At 44.1% G+C, this 18,508-nt stretch overlaps 2 protein-coding genes across 2 annotated transcripts in view; both read left to right on the forward strand.

Annotated features, from left to right (window-relative positions):
• The window catches only part of lrrc75a (leucine rich repeat containing 75A), a 37,884-nt gene extending 32,786 nt beyond the window's left edge, over positions 1-5,098 (forward strand). Inside the window, exons 4-5 of the mRNA XM_071905144.2 lie at positions 3,676-3,949; positions 4,493-5,098. Coding sequence (XP_071761245.1) covers positions 3,676-3,949; positions 4,493-5,098 — 880 coding nt within the window. The remainder of the gene's footprint in view (positions 1-3,675; positions 3,950-4,492) is intronic.
• A 5,520-nt stretch (positions 5,099-10,618) lies between these two features.
• Positions 10,619-15,528, forward strand: crk (v-crk avian sarcoma virus CT10 oncogene homolog). The gene is made up of 3 exons (XM_071905142.2): positions 10,619-11,114; positions 12,012-12,610; positions 14,991-15,528. The coding sequence occupies exons 1-3, from the start codon at positions 10,895-10,897 to the stop codon at positions 15,126-15,128; spliced, it is 957 nt and encodes a 318-aa protein (XP_071761243.2). The 5' UTR covers positions 10,619-10,894; the 3' UTR covers positions 15,129-15,528.
• Positions 15,529-18,508: the final 2,980 nt, after the last annotated feature.

An 18,508-nucleotide genomic window follows, 5' to 3' on the forward strand; every position in this document is an offset into this window, starting at 1 on the left:
AACAATGTTCCTGCTTCCTGCTCCACTTTATACATTGGTGTAAATTCTTATCATCAAAGCAATGTAGTAGGGAAGGGGTTATATATGTATGCATAATCCACTTATACTGCAGCAGCAATTTAATTTTGCTCTCTAAAGATTCTTTAGATTTGTCTATAAAAAATACTACAGGACACCTTATCATGACCAGAAGAGTGATTTAAAACCACTTTTTCAAGGATGTACAGTGTATGTCAGCTAAGGTTGTGCTTTTGACCAGCAGGTGCAGCGGTTGGACGCTGTGCTGCTTTGGTCTCAATGAAAATCAACTCATAAATGATGGAGTTTTCGATTTATTTGTATTATTTTTCAGTCAAGGCAGCAGTATTCTTTTCACTATAAAGCACTGTAGGAAACCCTGGATTTCCTCCAAGGTTCTGCCTTGGTCACATTCAGACTCTAGAGGCGAGTGAATGCAAAAGAATTGCAGTGACATGTTGAGGCCATTCAGGCTGAGGGAGGGAGGAGTGAGGGGACACAGAGGGGACTGGGTGAGAGATCACACTGACTTCTCAAAACCCATGACAGAGATGGAAGAATGCTCCAAAACAGACGAAGAAACGCAAGACTGATGCAAAGTGATCACTGACTAGATCAGAGCCACCCAAACCTTTTGACATGTTATGAAACGTATCATGGCTATTGAGCCAGGAGCTAAACAATGCAACTGGACACTGATTGATTGAAGCATCTTATGCCATCTTATGTTATCATTTTGATTTAGAGTCAGTGTTTAGAGGGTTGGACCAGAAGAAACATGGAATGTGAGTCAGTGTTTTGTGTATAATCTTGAGCTGTCATACCATGTTGTCACTTAGAAAGGTGTGAAGTTGCAGGTTTCATATGATGGGAGGGGTGAATGGGGGATTGTTCAAAAATCTGATGCATTATGCAATTTTTATGTACGCCTACTTATACACCATGAAGGAACCACTAAAAACACACTGTTTTCCAGGAGGTAAAAGTAATGGATTTTTGATATAAACATACAGGAAAAGAAAAGTTCTGTGTTTTGTTTTGTTTTTTGCCATTGTACAATATGATATAAAGAATTAGCTAACAAGGTGAAAAAGTCATTTTTCATTTCATTGTAATAAGCAACAAAATATGATGGTATGATCAAATTGCACCAAACTAGTCCAAATAAAATACAGCATCACTCCCTGGAGCTTTCTTTGAAGAGTGAGAAAACATTTTGGAGGCTGAATTTGACCCCTGACCCCTGCTTTGGATGGCTCAGGCCTGCAGTCTGTACTTGAGTCATTCTTGAATGGGAATGAATCAATATTTAACTGTTAACCGACCGTAATCGCTGAGGTTTCAGTTGAATCCCACAGTCTTTACCACAGTATCAGGCAACTCATGTTCTGTCAACGTAAAGCCTATAGGGAAGCAGATTTACTACTGTAGGGTTAATCCTGCATAAGTACTTTGTGTATGTGTGTGTGTGTGTGTGTGTGTGTGTGTGTGTGTGCGTGCGCCTAAGCTCTCTTGCATGCTTGCGTATGTGATTTGTGGGTGATAATTGGGGTCGACCCTCGTGGGCCGACACGCATTGTGAGTATTGTTTTCATTTGTCAGCTGGAAAAAACTCAACTCGTGATCTCAGTCTGACTTTTTATGGCCTGGAACCCCGGATCAGGCCTCCGTGCTTGTCTCACTTCATTCACTGCCAAATCCAGGCACCCCGCTGGGTTTATTTTTAGCGTGGAGCGTGTGTTTTGGAGAGTCCGGCTTTAAGTGTTTCGCTGCTCAACGTCGCCGTGTTTCATTCCCCGAACTCTGGTTTCTAAAGCCCTAAATCCCCCCAGTTTCTCTCTCTTTGTCCGCGCGTCCCCAGAGTTGTTTTTTTTTTAGCTATTTGGGGTTCTCAAGTGTCCTGTTTACAGAGTTTCCATTAGCTTCCAGAACACAATGAATATTTTCTGTACAAATTACCTCCCTGTGTGTGGACTTCTCTCTCTGTCTTGGATTTTTAGTCTCGTACTCCACAGTAGAGTTAGACCGATATGGACTTACTGGGCCGATACTGATGCCAAGATTTAGGGATTTAAGCTGCTGATAGCCAATATTTTCAATTCATTATTTTCAATTATTTATGTTTGACCATTTTCATGTAAGGAGTCACTCTTTCCCCCAGAAACACTGATTCCTCTAAAACAGCGGTTCTCAACATGGGGTCCGGGGACCACCAGGGGTCCTTGAGGGGGTTCCAGGGGGTCCCCAGCAATTGATAAACTTCACCATTATTTCATTTAGAGAATTAGAGAATGTAGAAGAATTTGGATCATAATTTTACTGTTATCTCTCTACCTACAATACAGATTGTCATGGAATTCTGGGTAAAATCATATCTAATGATAAAAATATTCTCAGATTTGAGGTCGAGACAAAATCTCATCAAATGGGGGTCTGTGGCTCTAATGTGGACTAAATTAGGGGTCCTTCATGTGAAAAAGGTTGAGAATCACTGCTCTAAAATAGTATTTAGACCATTGTGATAATAAAACTCTTTGCAAGTCATACTAATGAAGTTCTTTTAGATGGGTTAGCAGCTCTTTAAGCCAGGGTGAGGGCATTAATGACACAAGGAAACAGCATCTTGTTTCCATAATTCGACATATTACTGGTTGAAACAGGATGTTGGGGAGGGACATAACGCAGGGAGGGACTGTTCAAACGTTGGTGGGTTGGTCCATAACAAATCTGAAAAGAGAAAGGCAGTGAGATGATTACACTCCAGCCATCAGGACTCAGCTATGGTGTGTTATGAAAAGGAAGCAGGGTTTTCACCACCGCACCACGTTGCCACTCTGTCACTTTGAAAGGTGTGAAGTTGCAGGTTTTGTGTGATGAGAGGAGCGGAGGGGGGGATTGTTCAAATATCTGCGATGGTATTATTGTTTGGTATTTTTATGTACAGTTAGCGTTACGCCATGAAATAACCACTAAGAATACACTGTTTCCCAGGAAGAAAAAGTCATGGGTTTTTGATATAAAAATATGAGACAATAAACTTGGCATTAATTGCTAAATAGGTGTATATTATGATATGGACAATTATCCAACAAGGTAAAAAAAAAGTAATTTTTCATTTTATTGTAACTTTTTTTTAAAACTCCAATATTGGCCCAGTATTTGGGAAAATTTATCCTAGTGTAACCCTACTCTAGATTATTTTATTTCACTCTTATTTCACTTAAAATACTTATTGTATGTTTCCCAATTATTACCACTGTCACAAAATGGCACAGTAATTTCCTCTAGGGTTAGACTAAAGGTTGATATTGGCCTTTTTTAAAAATCGTATATTGACCAGTCAATCTCGTCCACTTGATGGATATGCAGTTTGTTAGCTAACATATTTACTGTATAATTCAGTAAGCCTTCTTCTTCTTCTTCTTCTTCTTCTTCTTCTTCTTCTTCTTCTTCTTCTTCTTCTTTTTCTTCTTCAAACATAACACAATAACACAACATAATATTAGCCTTTGGCAGCTTCAATCCAAAATTATCAGTATTGGCCTTAAAAAAACATATTGAACGAACTCTAATCTCTCTTTTTATCTGTCTCTCTCTCCCCTTCTTCCTTCCTCTGTCATATTCTCCCACCTCTCCCTCTCCCACGTCTGTCTCCAGTCTGAAGGCGGTGCTGTCGGCCCCTCCGCCCAGCGGGGCATTGGACCTGTCCGGCATCCCTCTGACGGTTCGGGACATGGAGCGTCTCTGCGCACACCTGCAGCGCTTCGCCGCCACCGTGGTCAGCCTGGAGCTGGGCTTCACCGAGCTGACGGACGACGCCTTCCTCCTGCTGCTGCCCACCCTGGCCGCCCTGCCGCACCTTGAGACCCTGGCGCTCAACGGCAACAGGCTGACCAGGGCCGTCCTGAAGGAGCTGACCGACGCCCTGAAGGTACTAAGCTCACTGGGTTAAAGGTGGAGCATTTAACATCAATATATCATCGTCAAATTAACCGTGATACCTTGGTATATTTACTTTAAACCAATGAGACATGGTGGAGATGATGGGTCGCCTCTATCTCATAGCAGTGGTGTTGTTAGTGCTAGTGTTTCTCCAAATTAAGACTACATTTCCCATAAACCCTGTTGCTGCTGTCTTTACTGAAGAGGATAAACATGTTGGAAGTGATTTTTCCATCGGCCTTTCACTTCTTCCACCATCTGCTGCCAGAAACTGAAAGCTTTATCTCTGTTTGCCATGCTGTTTGCTCTGGAAGAACAGTGCCCTCTTCCTTATTTGTGTAGTAAAGCAATCTCCTTTTGTGCCATAAAGCAATCCAGCAGATTTCCTGCCAAATCCGACACACAATGTAAAATGCAGTGTAAAGGCTGGTAGTGGCTGACAATCCTCTTAAAGGTGGTCTTTTTTGTTTATGAAATTATACTAAAATATGAAGAGATGATGATGATAATGATGATGATTCTTCTACCCTAGGACCCAGGTAGCTTCCCCAGCGTGACGTGGATCGACCTGGGCAACAACGTGGATATCTTCTCCCTGCCGCAGCCCTTCCTGGTCAGCCTGAGGAAGCGCTGCCCAAAGCAGGGCAACCTGCCCACCATCCTGGAGTTCGGGGAGAGTCAGGCCAGCGACCCCCCCGAGAGGCCGAGGGGGGACGGGGAGGAGGAGGAGGAGACCGACGACACCAACCGGACCGAGAGCCTGGGCGAGCTCCGGTCGGAGGTGGAGGAGGAGCTGGACGGCGAGATGGAGATCGAGGAGATGATGGAGGAGCTGCTGGACTTCGACCGGGAGGTGCGGGGGAAGGAGGATGAGCTGGAGGAGGAGAGCATGTGGACCATGGAGGAGCAGCGGAAGGGGAGGAGGAGGAGGGAGGAGGAGGGGGAGGAGGAGGCGCAGAGGAGAGGGCGGCCGGGCAAGAAAGCGCTGAGGGCGGAGGAGGACGACGACACGCAGAGCCGCTCCTCCCGCCTGTCCTGCTCCAGCCAGTCGCAGCACTCCTCGGGGGCCGCCGAGCCAATGAGAGTGGAGGAGGACGACTTGGACGAGGTGACCGACCAATCGGACCAGTTGACCTGATTGTCGCCTGGCGCTCCGCTCTGCTCCGCTCGTATTTCCCCCTCCTGTGTCGAGTCTTGTCTAGAAGGAGGTGAGAGAAGACTGTTTTCCTGCAGGCGAGGCTGTGTGGGTGCACAGGACTTGAAAAGCTCAAAAGCTGAGTGTTGGAAAGATGTAACACATGCAAACACGCACACTTGATACTGAAAAGATTTGTGACCAGCCGCCACAGCATTCGGACACTGGCAGAACGTCAGCTGAACCCAGGTGACTCTGTGTTTTCAGCTGTTGACTGTAAGATGAGATGACAATCCCGAATAGGACATTTGTCTGTCATAAACGTCTGTCGTTGTTTTAAGTACGAATAGCCAATGGATTCTAATGCATAGAATAGACTGATAAATTATAGATAATATCATATGAGGCTTTTATGTAGAAGCAAGGATGTAAACACGTGTGAAATGTGTCTATTCAGGTCCTTCCTCCTGGTAATCCTATCCTGCTATTGGATGAATACCTACACGTGCCTGTAACATGTCCCATTATTGGTGGAGAGAGTGCGTGACTGGATAGAGAGATAGAAAGAGAGACAGGAAAATACAAAAAAACAGAAACAGAGAGACTAGCCAGGGCCCTAACCCATACAAAAAATGATTTGCAAACAGACAAAAATGGAAAGGAGCGCACTGCCAGCAATTTAAGTGCCATTGATGGAATCGGTCAGCGGAAACCAAAAGAAAGCAAGCAAAGGTTGGTGTACGACTGAATGTGAAGGACAAATACACACCCTGCAGGCCTAATGATTGTAAGGTGTCTGGGTGGAAAAAGCAGGGGAAGAGCCCCGGGTGAAAGGACAAGGGCTCGGCGTGTTGTCCATGTACAGTGGATAGATGTGCTAATCTTACTGCTATGTTCCTCAAAGCCAAGCGCTGGGTATCAAGTTGAAATATTTAGTAGCCTTTTCTCATAATCCAGGTCATGTTTCACTCTACAGTACTGTACACTAGTGCTTACATGCTTACAGTGCTGTATTATATAGCTTAGCTGCAGCGTTGCAATCCATCACATCCACCAAAATATATCCTTATGCAGTATGTAGCTCTCACACAGCTAGTGCTCCCCCCCTCCCCCCATGTGTATTATATAGTCATGAAATGCAAAGCTTTAAGAATGAAATTGTATTTTTGATGTACAGCACATATCGTTTTTATCTGTCCGGGGAGGGGCAATGGTTGTATATTAGCTATTTAAGAGGAATACCACTCAATTCAATGTTATTTCTATAGTCTGGGATAGTCCAAGCAATATTTGCGAACACGAATAACCCTCCAAAAGCTGGCAAAACAAGGAACCAATACTCTAATCTGTGATGTTATTATTAAAATGCACCGACAGGAATGGTTTCATTGATGGCTGACTTTGTGGTCTCATAGAATATTAGCTGGTGGAGGAAAGAGCCACAAATATACTTTTTGCCCCAGACGGTGACCCTGGGCGCTGGTACACTCATGTTTGGAGCTGTCAAAGCGTATGGCATCAAGAATTCAGGGCCTTTCTTTGGGTACAGAGGCTTTACAGTTGTGTCACAAATGTATCAACCACAGCTGGCGCCATCACGGATGTCCATTGGGCAATTGGCTGTAAGCAAATAAAGCCTAAATACAATATATAACAACCAGGATAGAAAAAGAGATACCTCAAAATATTTTGGCAGGTCCATTCAGTAATGTTAGATGTTGCAACCATCACTGGCGCCATCATGGAGGTCCAGTGGAAAATTGTTCACGAATAATGTTTAAATATAAAATAATAGGGCAAGAAAAAGAGAGAACCCACCTATCTTTAAAGAATCCACGGCACCAGTCAGTTCAGTAGTATTGTAAGTAAAACTGACTAGTCTGATAAGGTATATTTGTTACTGTGACACAGTAAACTGTCTTGTCTTTAGCTCTAGTCTCTAGCTTCACTAGCTTGAGAAGAGTCAGTTCAGTTAACCTGAACAAGCCGTTAGCTAGCTAACTAGCCAGCAGGCTCATTTAGCAAAGCAACCAATGTTAATGTTAACATGCGAATACTACTATTAGCTTCTTCAAGATACCGTAGCTAGCTAGGGTTCAAATCAGATGCATTAATGACAGTGATGTTACAGGACATTGATGTGACATTATCTGAACACAGTGATCAGTTCCCAGTCAAAAACAGCACAGAAATGAGCCATGTCTAATGAATTGTTCAGACGGTCAAAATGTGCATTTAGAAACACAATCAGCTCTTCTCAGACATTGTAGCCTAAAAGCTGTAGACTTCCAATATGGCCGCCAGAGGTTGTGTTACGTCACCTGGAAGCCTTCTATGAGGGACATTGCCCTCGTTAATCTTCATTAACACAAACAGGGCTGCAGAAATTCAGTAGTATTCCACTTGAAGCTAATTTTAAAGAGGTACTTCCCTTTAAGCTACATTAATAAGCTTAAAGATGTAAGATAAGCTTAATAAATAGATCATTATGATGAACGTTGTTGAACCCTTTAAACAGTGGAGCGGCTGCCTGACAGATGGGCTGTGATGCTACAGCGCTGTGCAGCTCAGCGGAGTGCATCATATAATATCGCTGTCAGCATCATCAGCGATAAACAGTTAACGTGCGAGAGAGGAAGATTGCCCTTGAAAACCACATTGATTTTCAGCAATTAAGCCATTCTCTGGAAGGAAGTCAATCTCACATGTCGTTCCCTCGGATGTTGAGCGGGGACTTCAGATGGCAACATGTTGAGGACGTATCGGTCAGTTTGGACCCTATTCTCAGGGTCAGATGCAGTCAACTGCATGTGAGTTCAACCCCAAGAACACTTCTGGAGGCATATTATAATCTATTCTCAGGTTTACTGTGGTTTTTCTGGTCGGTACTGTAATATGACTCGTTCTTATTCCAGAGGTAAATGTCCAGTGGAGCTCAGTGTCGCGAGTCCGTCTTTTTGCTGTTCTGCTGGAGCCGTGCACTTGTGTTTTTGCAAGACGTTATGCTTTATGTTAAGGTCAGAGTTCACTGAATCCCATAATGAAATCACTTATTATAACTGAGTTAGAGTCCTCACAGTGGTCATATATATTGGCAAAACAATATTGTCCTTTTATTAAAAATCTGATATCGTCCAGACAGTGTCACCCACCTCTGATTTGATGATATGATGCAGTTTGTTTGATTGCATATTTATTGTAGGATTGATCAATAGTAGTACACTGGTTGTCTATGGGAAAACCTTCTAATGAGACATTTTGATCAGATTCCATCCAAGAAAGCCATGAATATAGTATATTATTATTGTTATTAATGGAAAGTTTTAGTGTCCCATGATGGTCTAAATGCTGAGGCTTTTCCACCCTGACAAGAAAGAGGAAACACAGAGTACTATTTTTTTGGGGGAATCTTTTGGCATGGAAATACTCAAAGTTAAAGATATTGATTATCAGCATCAATCTAAAAATATCGGTATTGTTCTCAGCCTTCAAAAGCCCGTATCAAACTTTCAGTTCAGCTGTATTTAACCTCCGAGAGTACTTGGATCGTCAGTGAGAAAGAGCAAAAAAAAAGAGTTTGAATTGTCAGATCCAAACGGCGGCCGTGTCTATTGTTTGGTGGGTTTCTTTCCGAGAATCCTCCATTCCAGTCTCGCCATTGGCTCTTTGTATGGAGGGTCTTCCAGAGGTCAGGCAGGGTGACCGGACCTCGCTTACGCAGCCTGCAGACTCTCTCTGCCAGCCACCACAGGCATGATGACTAGTCCTCTCAGTCTCATTGGTCCCAGTAAGAGGTGATGATCCATGGACTCATCCGGAGAGGGGGGGAGGGGGCTATGAATGCTACAGACTGACCAGAGGATGTTCAAATGCCGCGTATTTCTTGTTGAGTAAGTCAAGGTAACATGACGAAATAGAAGACATGGAAGGAAACGTGCTGATGTTTTCTCTCTATCCCTCTCCTTCTCTTGACTCTCCATCCATTTACTTCTCACTCTCTGCCTCCCTGTGTCTCTCTCTCTACAGCGCATTGATCTTTCTCTCCTCCACATCTCCCTCTGTCGCCCTTCCTTTTTCCTTCCTCTCGCACCGATTTTTTCTTTCCATTCCGCACACTATCAAGGTGATCCGTTTGAAAAGAAGACCCTCTGCATTTGTTTATATATGAAATGTAAAACTATTTGATTTGCTGTTTTTGCCATGAAAGCTAACAATAAATTCTATGATATGAAAGCAAATCTTGCCTTTTTTTTTAACATTTCTACTAATCATGACTACTCCAGATTGGTTACATCTGATAGTAATGAGCAAATTCCTCCATCTGTGAGTGTTCCAATATTTAGGAATGTTGCTCAGATCCAAATTTCCAAGCATTTTTTTTTTTTTTTCTTTTCTCTGACAGCACCTAGACATTTCTCCATACATGGATATTCAAGGCTATGTCTTGGACAGATGATAACCAACGTAATGTGTGAGTGTTACTTACTCAGGCAATAAGCACAGCTGTAGCATGCAAACATGTTGATGGATTTTAGGTCAAAGAAAAGTAGAGCTCAGCTGCTTCTGCCTCGGGTTTTAGTCTGTAACCCATTTCACACCACGGTATTAAGCTGTGTGTGTGTGTGTGTGTGTGTGTGTGTGTGTGTGTGTGTGTGTTTTTCTTTATTTTAGACTTATTTGGGACTTGGTTTGTGCTGTATTCATCATCCAAATAAACAATCTATTTATTGCTTATTACTGATTGATTTTATTTATTTATAGATGTATTTATTTATTTATTAGTAGGTTTATTTATTTATGTATATATCCATTCATTTATTCACTGTAGGTCAAAAGATCTGTGGTAGACATAGTGCTGTTGAAATCGATGGCTCTTAAGACAAGTGATAATGAAATGCTTTGAAGAGGTTTCATAATGGTCTCCGACTGACATCTAGTGGTCAAACTTTAAAATTGCAACCCCACCATTATTTACCAGATAAAAATTGCAAGAACTTGTTTTAATACTTCTATATTGGAGCGAAATGTAAAGTACAGATAGGCGCAATGTAAATACAGTTGTACTGTTGATTTGGCACAATAAGGAGGCAAGCTTTTGGTTTCACAACACCGCACCTCACCAACATGGAGGGTCATGGCCGCCAGCTGCGTCAAGTCAGAAAGATTTAGCCAGAACGCGAACGGAAGTTTAGTCATGTTGTCTCCAAAATAAAAGCCTACATTTGGTCATGTTTGGTAACAAAGTATGATTAAGTATTGTCATGGGTATAACAGCAAAAATCGTTCTCTGTCAAATAATTATTTTATATTTGTATGGGAAGCACAGCTGAAAATAGACCCTAATAAAAGTATATTATATTATGGATATTGTTTTGAAAATTCCAACGGGAAGTTCTGTTTTAGGTTCTGGCTATCTTGACACTGGTATGTCTGCTCTAAGTATTCACTACGTCACATCCGGTGAGTGGGGTCTTTTTTGTTTTCCCGTATCCGCCATTTCAGTTTTTGAAGTTAGTTGTCATCGGTCGCTGGATTGTAGCTGAAATTCTGTCGCCAAAACACAGTATATAGTTAAGACAGTCGAAATCAGACCGGAGGGCAAATAAGAGTCCTTTTTATTTCGTGGCTACGGATCTGTATCGGTGAATTGATGACCAAACGGCTAGCTGCGGATGTCGCCTGTTTACTAAACGTGTTCTAGGCGCTAAAGTTTTTGTATGAGTTGAAGGCTTCGCTTGTGGATAACGGGGAGGCAGAGAAGGGAAGGCCCGGTGAAGCCTCGGCTTTGGAGTGGTGAACATGGCCGGAAATTTTGACGCAGAGGACCGTGGCAGCTGGTACTGGGGCCGGTTGAGTAGGCAGGAGGCTGTCTCTCTGTTGCAAGGGCAGAGACACGGGGTGTTTCTGGTCCGGGACTCCATCACCAGCCCCGGCGACTACGTGCTTTCGGTTTCGGAGAACTCCAAAGTCTCGCATTACATAATTAATAGCATCAGCAACAACCGACAATCCGGCCCAGGTAAGATAACGGGGGGTTTGGGGGCTCTGGATGTGCATCCCTAACGAATTAGCGGGAGATGCTGATGTGACCATTCTTGCATGACTTGCACCAGAGGAGATGCGCAATAACGTGTGCATTTTCCAAGCTAGCCCCGGTTCAGTTCTCTCATATGGAGAAAACGTTATGCCAAACTCCATTCACAAATCTGTCAATTAAATGTTGCCTTGATTATTGGCAAACGTACATACCTAATAGCTCATGGCTGCAGACGTTTTGTGAATGCTCAGGAGACACTCTTCTGTTCGGCAAGTATCCAATACAGTATTACAATGCATCGTTTCAATAAAAATTCACCTTACAGAATCGGTGCGCATTAACCCAACATTCCTCTCCCACCAAAATACACCGTGGTGGGCGGTGTGAACCAGCTCTAAAAATTAAGATTTTATTAATATAAACTGTTGCTTGCTGGACCGTCTATATGCCGACTCTACCAGTAGACCCTCAAGATTCGTAAAAAGTCGTAAGCCATGTTCTACGAGGTGTGCACTTTTGCCAACAAGCAAGGCACCATTAAAATGACAGATTTTTGAATGGAGTTTGGCGTGACGTTATATCGGCACGTATTGGGGCTAGCATTTACCTATCCAGGTATTATAGTGAAATATTCGTCGAAGCGTTCCCTCAAGCTTTTTCATAAATAAGTGGACCTATGATGGAAAGAACATCCATAATTATGGATGGGGAAAGAAAGGCTAAGACAAGGAAACAAAAATCCTTCCTGGTCATTCTGGAAATCACCATCATCACACACATTCACACAATCGCACATGGTGGAAGAGGTTGCCTTTTGGCTCAGTAATTACAATTAAATTTTTTTTTGTCTCTCTGCCCATCCTCCCCTCTTTCCTCCAGGTTTGGCCCCTCCGAGGTTCCGTATCGGTGACCAGGAGTTTGAGGCTCTCCCTGCTTTGCTGGAGTTCTATAAAATCCACTACTTGGACACTACCACCTTGATAGAACCCATCAACAAGTCCAAACACACCTCCTTTATCAGCACCAACAGCGTCGGCCCCGGCGGTGGCCCCCCACAACGCCTGGAAGACGAGTTCGTCCGAGCGCTTTTCGATTTCCCCGGCAACGACGAGGAGGACCTCCCATTCAGGAAGGGTGACATTCTGCGCGTCCTAGAGAAGCCGGAGGAGCAGTGGTGGAACGCCCAGAACTCTGAAGGCCGAGCCGGGATGATCCCAGTGCCGTACGTGGAGAAGTACAGACCGGCGTCTCCCAGCTCAGCGGCGGGGCCCGGCGTACCCGGGGGACCACCGGGAGGCATGGGGATGCTAGGGAACTCTGACGGCTCTGCGACCCAGTCCGGCGCTCCCCTGTTGGGGGACCCCAGCCAGTACGCCCAGCCCACCCCCCTCCCAAATCTCCAGAACGGACCTGTCTATGCCAGGGCCATACAGAAGAGGGTGCCCAATGCCTATGACAAGACTGCCCTGGCCTTAGAGGTAACTATGGATGTGTATGTTGTTAGATGACACGTTAATGAAGTGTTTCCTCTTGACTCAATGCATCCTCTCTCTCTCTCGGTCTCTTTCTGAATGTGCACTGGAGGAAAGGAGATGGTTTGCGGGGAAGGATGTAGGACCGTTCCTTTTAAGAAACGGGATGATAAAGCTTATTAAGACTCAACTCAGAAATCCTTTTTTCCCTCTCTTTCCTGGTCTGCTTTTGAAATGCTTTGGATTATTTCTTCTTCGCTGTTTGTTGAGCGCGGACGGAGAGGAGAGGAGAGGAATCAAGGTCAGAGAGTGCTCAGCCTGCCCGCTGCTAGCCTTTCTAGATAATCTGTCTCCTTTGCAGTCCAAGATCAGTCCATTAAAGTCACATTACAGATTGACCTGCGTATTATCAGTCTGTAATGTTTATTAATTACCTAGTTCCATCTTGCTGGACTAGCCTAGCAGCTGATTTAGGGCCAGTTGTTCATGCCCCCCAGGTTTTACCTAATAATGAAAATGAGGCTAAGAGAGAGGGTACCCAGATGTGAGAGCTGCTATTAAGCGCTCCTCCCTGGCCGCGGTGGCCAGGCTGTTAAACTGTCCGGAAGCGGGAGCGGGGCTCCCACGGAGCAGGTCGTTGGGGGAAGGAAATAGTTTGTGTTTGGGAACAGGACCATTTCCTCTAGTCTCTGTGAAGCCAGAAGTCCAGCTGAGCCGGGAGTGGGACTAGGAGAAAAGCCAATCGGAGCGCTCTCTTGTCATTCTCTCCTGCCCCGTTGGACGGCATTGCTAAGGATACCTATACAGTAGAGATCCATGCGTTGCCTCCTGTAATCAGGATCCTCCTCCTACTTGGGTGGAGTCGATCCACGAGCCTGCTGCCGCTGCTTATTCTGTCTCTGTCCAGCTCATTTGTTAGCTGCAACCAAAGGGAAACTCTCAGAAGTCTCAAAAAACATTTTTAAGTTGGCTCAGTTAATCTGTCTGGGAGGTGGATGATTTGTATGAGTTAGTGCCACCACTCCCACCTGTGCTGATAATTTCTGGCATTGACCTATGTGAGGATGTTTGTTTTCCCCACTATAAACCAGTAGGCCAGTAGTATGACTCAGCAAGGCGGCACTGAATAGTTAATAATTAGCTCACGTTTCCTTGTCTCGTCTTCTTCAGAAAACCCACTAACTGTGAAGGAGACCTCTCTTTAGCTTCAGTAAATGGGACTAACGTACTGTAATGTACTGTTTTATAATATTTTGGATACTAGCTCATTAGCCCCTTGGGCATCACACCCCAGCTTAGTAGGAGTTTCAAGTCCAAGGGCTGAAACCTTGTTTTTTGTCCAGTTTTCGTAATTCTCTTGAGATGCTACATGTGAAACATACAAGTTTGCAACATCTTACAGTTGGGGCAGTGGCTGCAGCCAATTACAAACTGGCCATAACTCTGTGACAGTCGGGTTTGCATGTTGTTCACTATGTAAACATTTCAGTTCCTCTATTTAAAGAATCCTGAATGTCATGCAAATACTGGCACTTGCACAGTTGATATAAAGATGAATGCAAGTCGTAACTGGCACAGTCTTGTTAGTGTCAAAGCCCAATCTTTGAACATTCCCGTACAGCTTCTGACCCCTGACAGCATTGAATCTGTATGCTTGAACCTTGAAATGGTCTTTTATTCCTTGTTTGCTCAGTTTTAGTGACAGTTTTAGTCAGCCACCCGTCTCCCCGTCCAGGTCAGCTGTAATGATAGGTGCTGCTAGTATCACCCAACAACAATGCCTCTGGTAGCATATATCTGCTAATCATCAGCATGATTATTTATGTAGCAAGTTTCAAAACAGTCACAAAGTTCTTTACAAAGGAGTAGCAAAATAAAAACATAAAATCAAAAGCAATGAAAGGCAAGAGACAAGAAAGTAAACCATAAAAAGGAGGTCAAATACAGTTAATAAAAGGTCATTACATGAAAGCAAGTCTATAAAAATCAGTTTAAAGAAGTGATTTAAAAGATGCTACAATTTAGTAGCCTGAGATCCTCAGGCAGGTCGATCCAAAGTCTAGGAGTCCTGATGGTAAAGAACACATTGTTTTTAATCTAGACTTTGGAACAGCCAATAGGAACCTCTTGTTTTTAATCTAGACTTTGGAACAGCCAGGCTGGCTCATATGGGGTTAAAAGGTCTGTGATTTTGTTTGGTACCATCCCTGCCTTTTTAAAAGTTATCAGTAAAACCTAAAAATCAGTTCTGTAACTGGTATGGAATGTAAAGATGCTAAAACAGGGGTGACATGATGTTTTTCTCCAGTATGAATCCGAGCTGCTGCTGTACAGATTTCACCACTCTCTCTCTCTCTCTCTCTCTCTCTCTCTTTCTTCCCTCCAGGTGGGCGACATGGTGAAGGTGACCAAAATAAACGTCAACGGCCAGTGGGAGGGCGAATGTAAAGGCAAGCGCGGCCACTTCCCCTTCACACACGTCAAACTGCTGGACCAGCACAACCCCGAGGACGAACTCAGCTGAGATCGGACAGCCGGGGCGCGAACCTGGACACTAGTATTAGACCCTTCCTCGCCCAACCCCCCCCCCCCCCTTCCTTCCCCTTCCACTCTGTAACCCCCCCCCACCCACCCACCCGCGTCTGGTCCAGCTTTTACCCGCACCGACTACAGTTCCAGAGAACAAAATCGGCCCACGTAGGACCCTTGAAACGGACACACCCTCCATTTCCACCCTTCACCTCCGCTTCCCCTCCTTCCCCTCTGAATAATCGTGACTTCCCCCTTCCTCCACCTCCTCCTCCTCCTCCTCTTAACTGACCTCCCGAAAAACTGGGTCCTATACTCCTGTCGCGGGACATGGGAGATGAACTCGAGCAGAGCTGAATCTCCTGTTCCTCGGATCTGGCCGCACCCTTTCGGATCTTCCCTGGTCGAGTCCTCGGACGCGTCGACTCACTCATTGGCCTCCTCCTCGCCACAAGAGCTCCACCACTTCCCCTTCCTGTGTTTGGCCCAGCAAGATAACTGTCCCGCGGCGTGTCATTTTTTTTTTTCACCCTCGTCTTCATCCGTCGCCACTATCACGGCGCTGTGCGGTCGGCTCGTGCTGCATTCACGTCCAACGGGAGTTTGAAAAGCAACAAGTTGGAAGTGTTTGTGTGTTTTGTCTCGTTGGAAGCCGCCAAGATGCTCTGATTGAAGTTTTCTGCAGACTTTTGGTTGATCCCGATCAGCTTGTCTTTTAAACCCTAACCCTGTAAAATGGGAACTCAAATCTATCACTCACTGACAACCACACACAAAACAATACAGCTAGTAGTTGGGTCCTGTCATGGTAGTTTAAGAGTTGAGATCACAAAATGTTCGTTTTCCCTACACTTGAATGCAGGTATTTCCTTGTTGGTGATATCTGAATTCAGGAATCATAGAAATTGGTGTCCCAGGTAGAACTAACAACCTGTAAGCTGGTGTAGAAGGTATTTTCTAGTAGTATTTACCACCTGAAAGCTGAAGTGAATGGTATTTTTGTTTATAGAACGCTCATACCTACCATCATTCTCATGGGACGTGAATGCAGCATGATGTCGGGGCAGCCTACGCACCTGAGCGCATTAACTAAAGACTGTGAGAGACGAGGGCAGCGAGGCCGGTGGAAATACAGCAGCGGTGTTAGACCATCGGGACGTCTCAGAGAGGACCAAGGACCAAGTAAAAACCCTCCCATCCCTCCCTCCCACCGCCAAACCCAAACAGAGAAAACAAAACTGAGCGGAGACCAGCAGCTAGGAGTGGCGTCACTGTCGTCACGCCCATAGACCAGACCCAAGTACTGAACCCGAGACTCTCAGACTGTTTGTCGAGATGGAGACGAAGACACACTACATTCAACCCGACCCCCACCACCCCACACCCCCACCCGCCCGGGCTCACTACAACCCCACCCATCCATCCACCCCAACACCTATGACCAAGTACCACCAAGTAGTCTTTTTTTGTAAGGAAAAAAAAAAAAAGAACATATTGTTATGAAATGATGTATTATGTGATTATCATTACATGCTAAACTATTGTTTCTGTTCTCTTTGTAGTTCTCTTCATATGGTTTTAGCGCTCGGCTCATTTTGTCGGGGGGGGGGGGGAGCGGTTTTGACGGAGGGAGTGACGGGTAGCCGGACTCACGTGCGCTCTCATTCTGGGTCTAATGTACATGAATGAAGTCGAACAGAGTGAATGTAGGCTGTCCACCACCTTAGTCAGTACAGTCTCATGTTGGCGCGCTCCATCGTTCACTGAACATACCTTAGCGAAATGGACTGCTCTCTCTCTCCGCGTCGAGATCTCAAATGTCAAATGTGTGCAAGAAAACTGAAAATGGTGTCGTTAGCTACCTGCCCTTTTTTTTCTTTCTTTTTTTTTTTTTTTTTTTATGTTCTCGTCGCCGCCTTGCACCGCTTTTGTTCTCTCACACCTCGGACTATCAGCTTCCTTTTCCTTTGTGCCTCCATGCCCCAGCCTCACTTAAAACCTCTGTAACCTTTATACTTTCGTTATATTTAAAAGGCTTATCCATTTATGATACACAAAGCCAGCGTGGATTTGTACTATTTTGTCATACCCTTCTGCCAGTTCTCTATTAAATTCTGCCCGCCATGTACTTCTAGACATAACCGTACCTTCAAGCCAGATCATATATGCCAAGAGGCCGGGCAAATAGAATAGCGGATCATGTTTGTAGTTCCGATTTTTTTTTTCAAAAGAGGTTGTTTTCTGTTGAGATTGAATCAATCCACTTGTTGACACCTGACAATCATCATCCTCTCTCCTATCATGATGCAAACTGGTTTGGATGTAAGCGGGTTTGCCTGGCATTGCATTACACCACACTGTGCTGCTACACCATAGAAGTGTAGCTTAGTCCTTTGCTAGACTAAACCCAGTCCGCTTTGACTTTAATCTGTGAGAACCGGCCATGCTCTTTCCCAGAAGGTGTTCCTCTGTGTTGTGTAAGAACGTCATGGTGTTGTGCTCAGCTCACCGCTTCACCTTTAGATGGCACTGTAACAGCATTAAGAGCAGTGAGGCTCTTCTGGGGAGAATATTATGCCAGTACTTATGAGATTAAAGGAGATGAAATTTGATTTGAAACAGAATGCACTTACCGTTTTTTTTACACCGAGTTTGTATTCATACTTTCAGGGGTTTTTCTGGTCCCTGATAGCTCCCACACATCATATTCCATGACCTTTTTAGCTGTGCTTTACATGCTATGTTTGCCCTGCTTTCACATTTCTTTTTATCATTCTTTGGCCATATTCCAGACCCATGTTACAGATTTACTATTAAAAATAATTGGCTGACTACTTGGAAAAAAAATCTGGTCTAGGAAACGAACCTTCATGTTTCGAAACGTTGATCATCTCTTGCCGCAATCTGTTTTATCTGTGTATTTATGATCAATGCCAAGCCTCTTTTTCCATTCACTCTGCACATGGCAGGTGCTTAGCTACATAATTTGTTATCTTATAATTTGTGTTGCCAATCATACCACCATGAGGTATTTTTTAGTAACCCTGCATAAAGTCGTTCATTTCCTTTCATAAAAAGGAAGGGGTGGCAAAATGCCAATGGAAATCGTGTTAATATCAAAACGTGCCATTTTATTATAACACTATATTCTTTCAAGACGATTGAAATTACCTTTTTATTTTCTGTAGCATGTAATGTGTTAAGATATACATGATAGTAAATAAAGTCAAAATCATGACAAATGATAAACGTGTGTGTTTTTGTGACAATGAAAACACTAACTAACCTTTGTGTTTTAATGCCGGCGTTTGCCACAGTCTGATTTATCTAGTTATTATGACTAATAACCTTTTTCATTCACAGAGCACATGGCAG

Source organism: Centroberyx gerrardi, chromosome 6 (assembly GCF_048128805.1).
Source record: "Centroberyx gerrardi isolate f3 chromosome 6, fCenGer3.hap1.cur.20231027, whole genome shotgun sequence".
Taxonomy (NCBI): Eukaryota; Metazoa; Chordata; class Actinopteri; order Beryciformes; family Berycidae; genus Centroberyx; species Centroberyx gerrardi.

Bases quoted from the DNA above. Each gene is read 5' to 3' on its own strand.
- crk (XM_071905142.2), top strand. From the start codon at position 10,895: ATGGCCGGAAATTTTGACGCAGAGGACCGTGGCAGCTGGTACTGGGGC. The intron at 11,115-12,011 runs GTAAGATAACGG...TCTTTCCTCCAG, and splicing joins CAACCGACAATCCGGCCCAG to GTTTGGCCCCTCCGAGGTTC. The intron at 12,611-14,990 runs GTAACTATGGAT...TCTTCCCTCCAG, and splicing joins AGACTGCCCTGGCCTTAGAG to GTGGGCGACATGGTGAAGGT.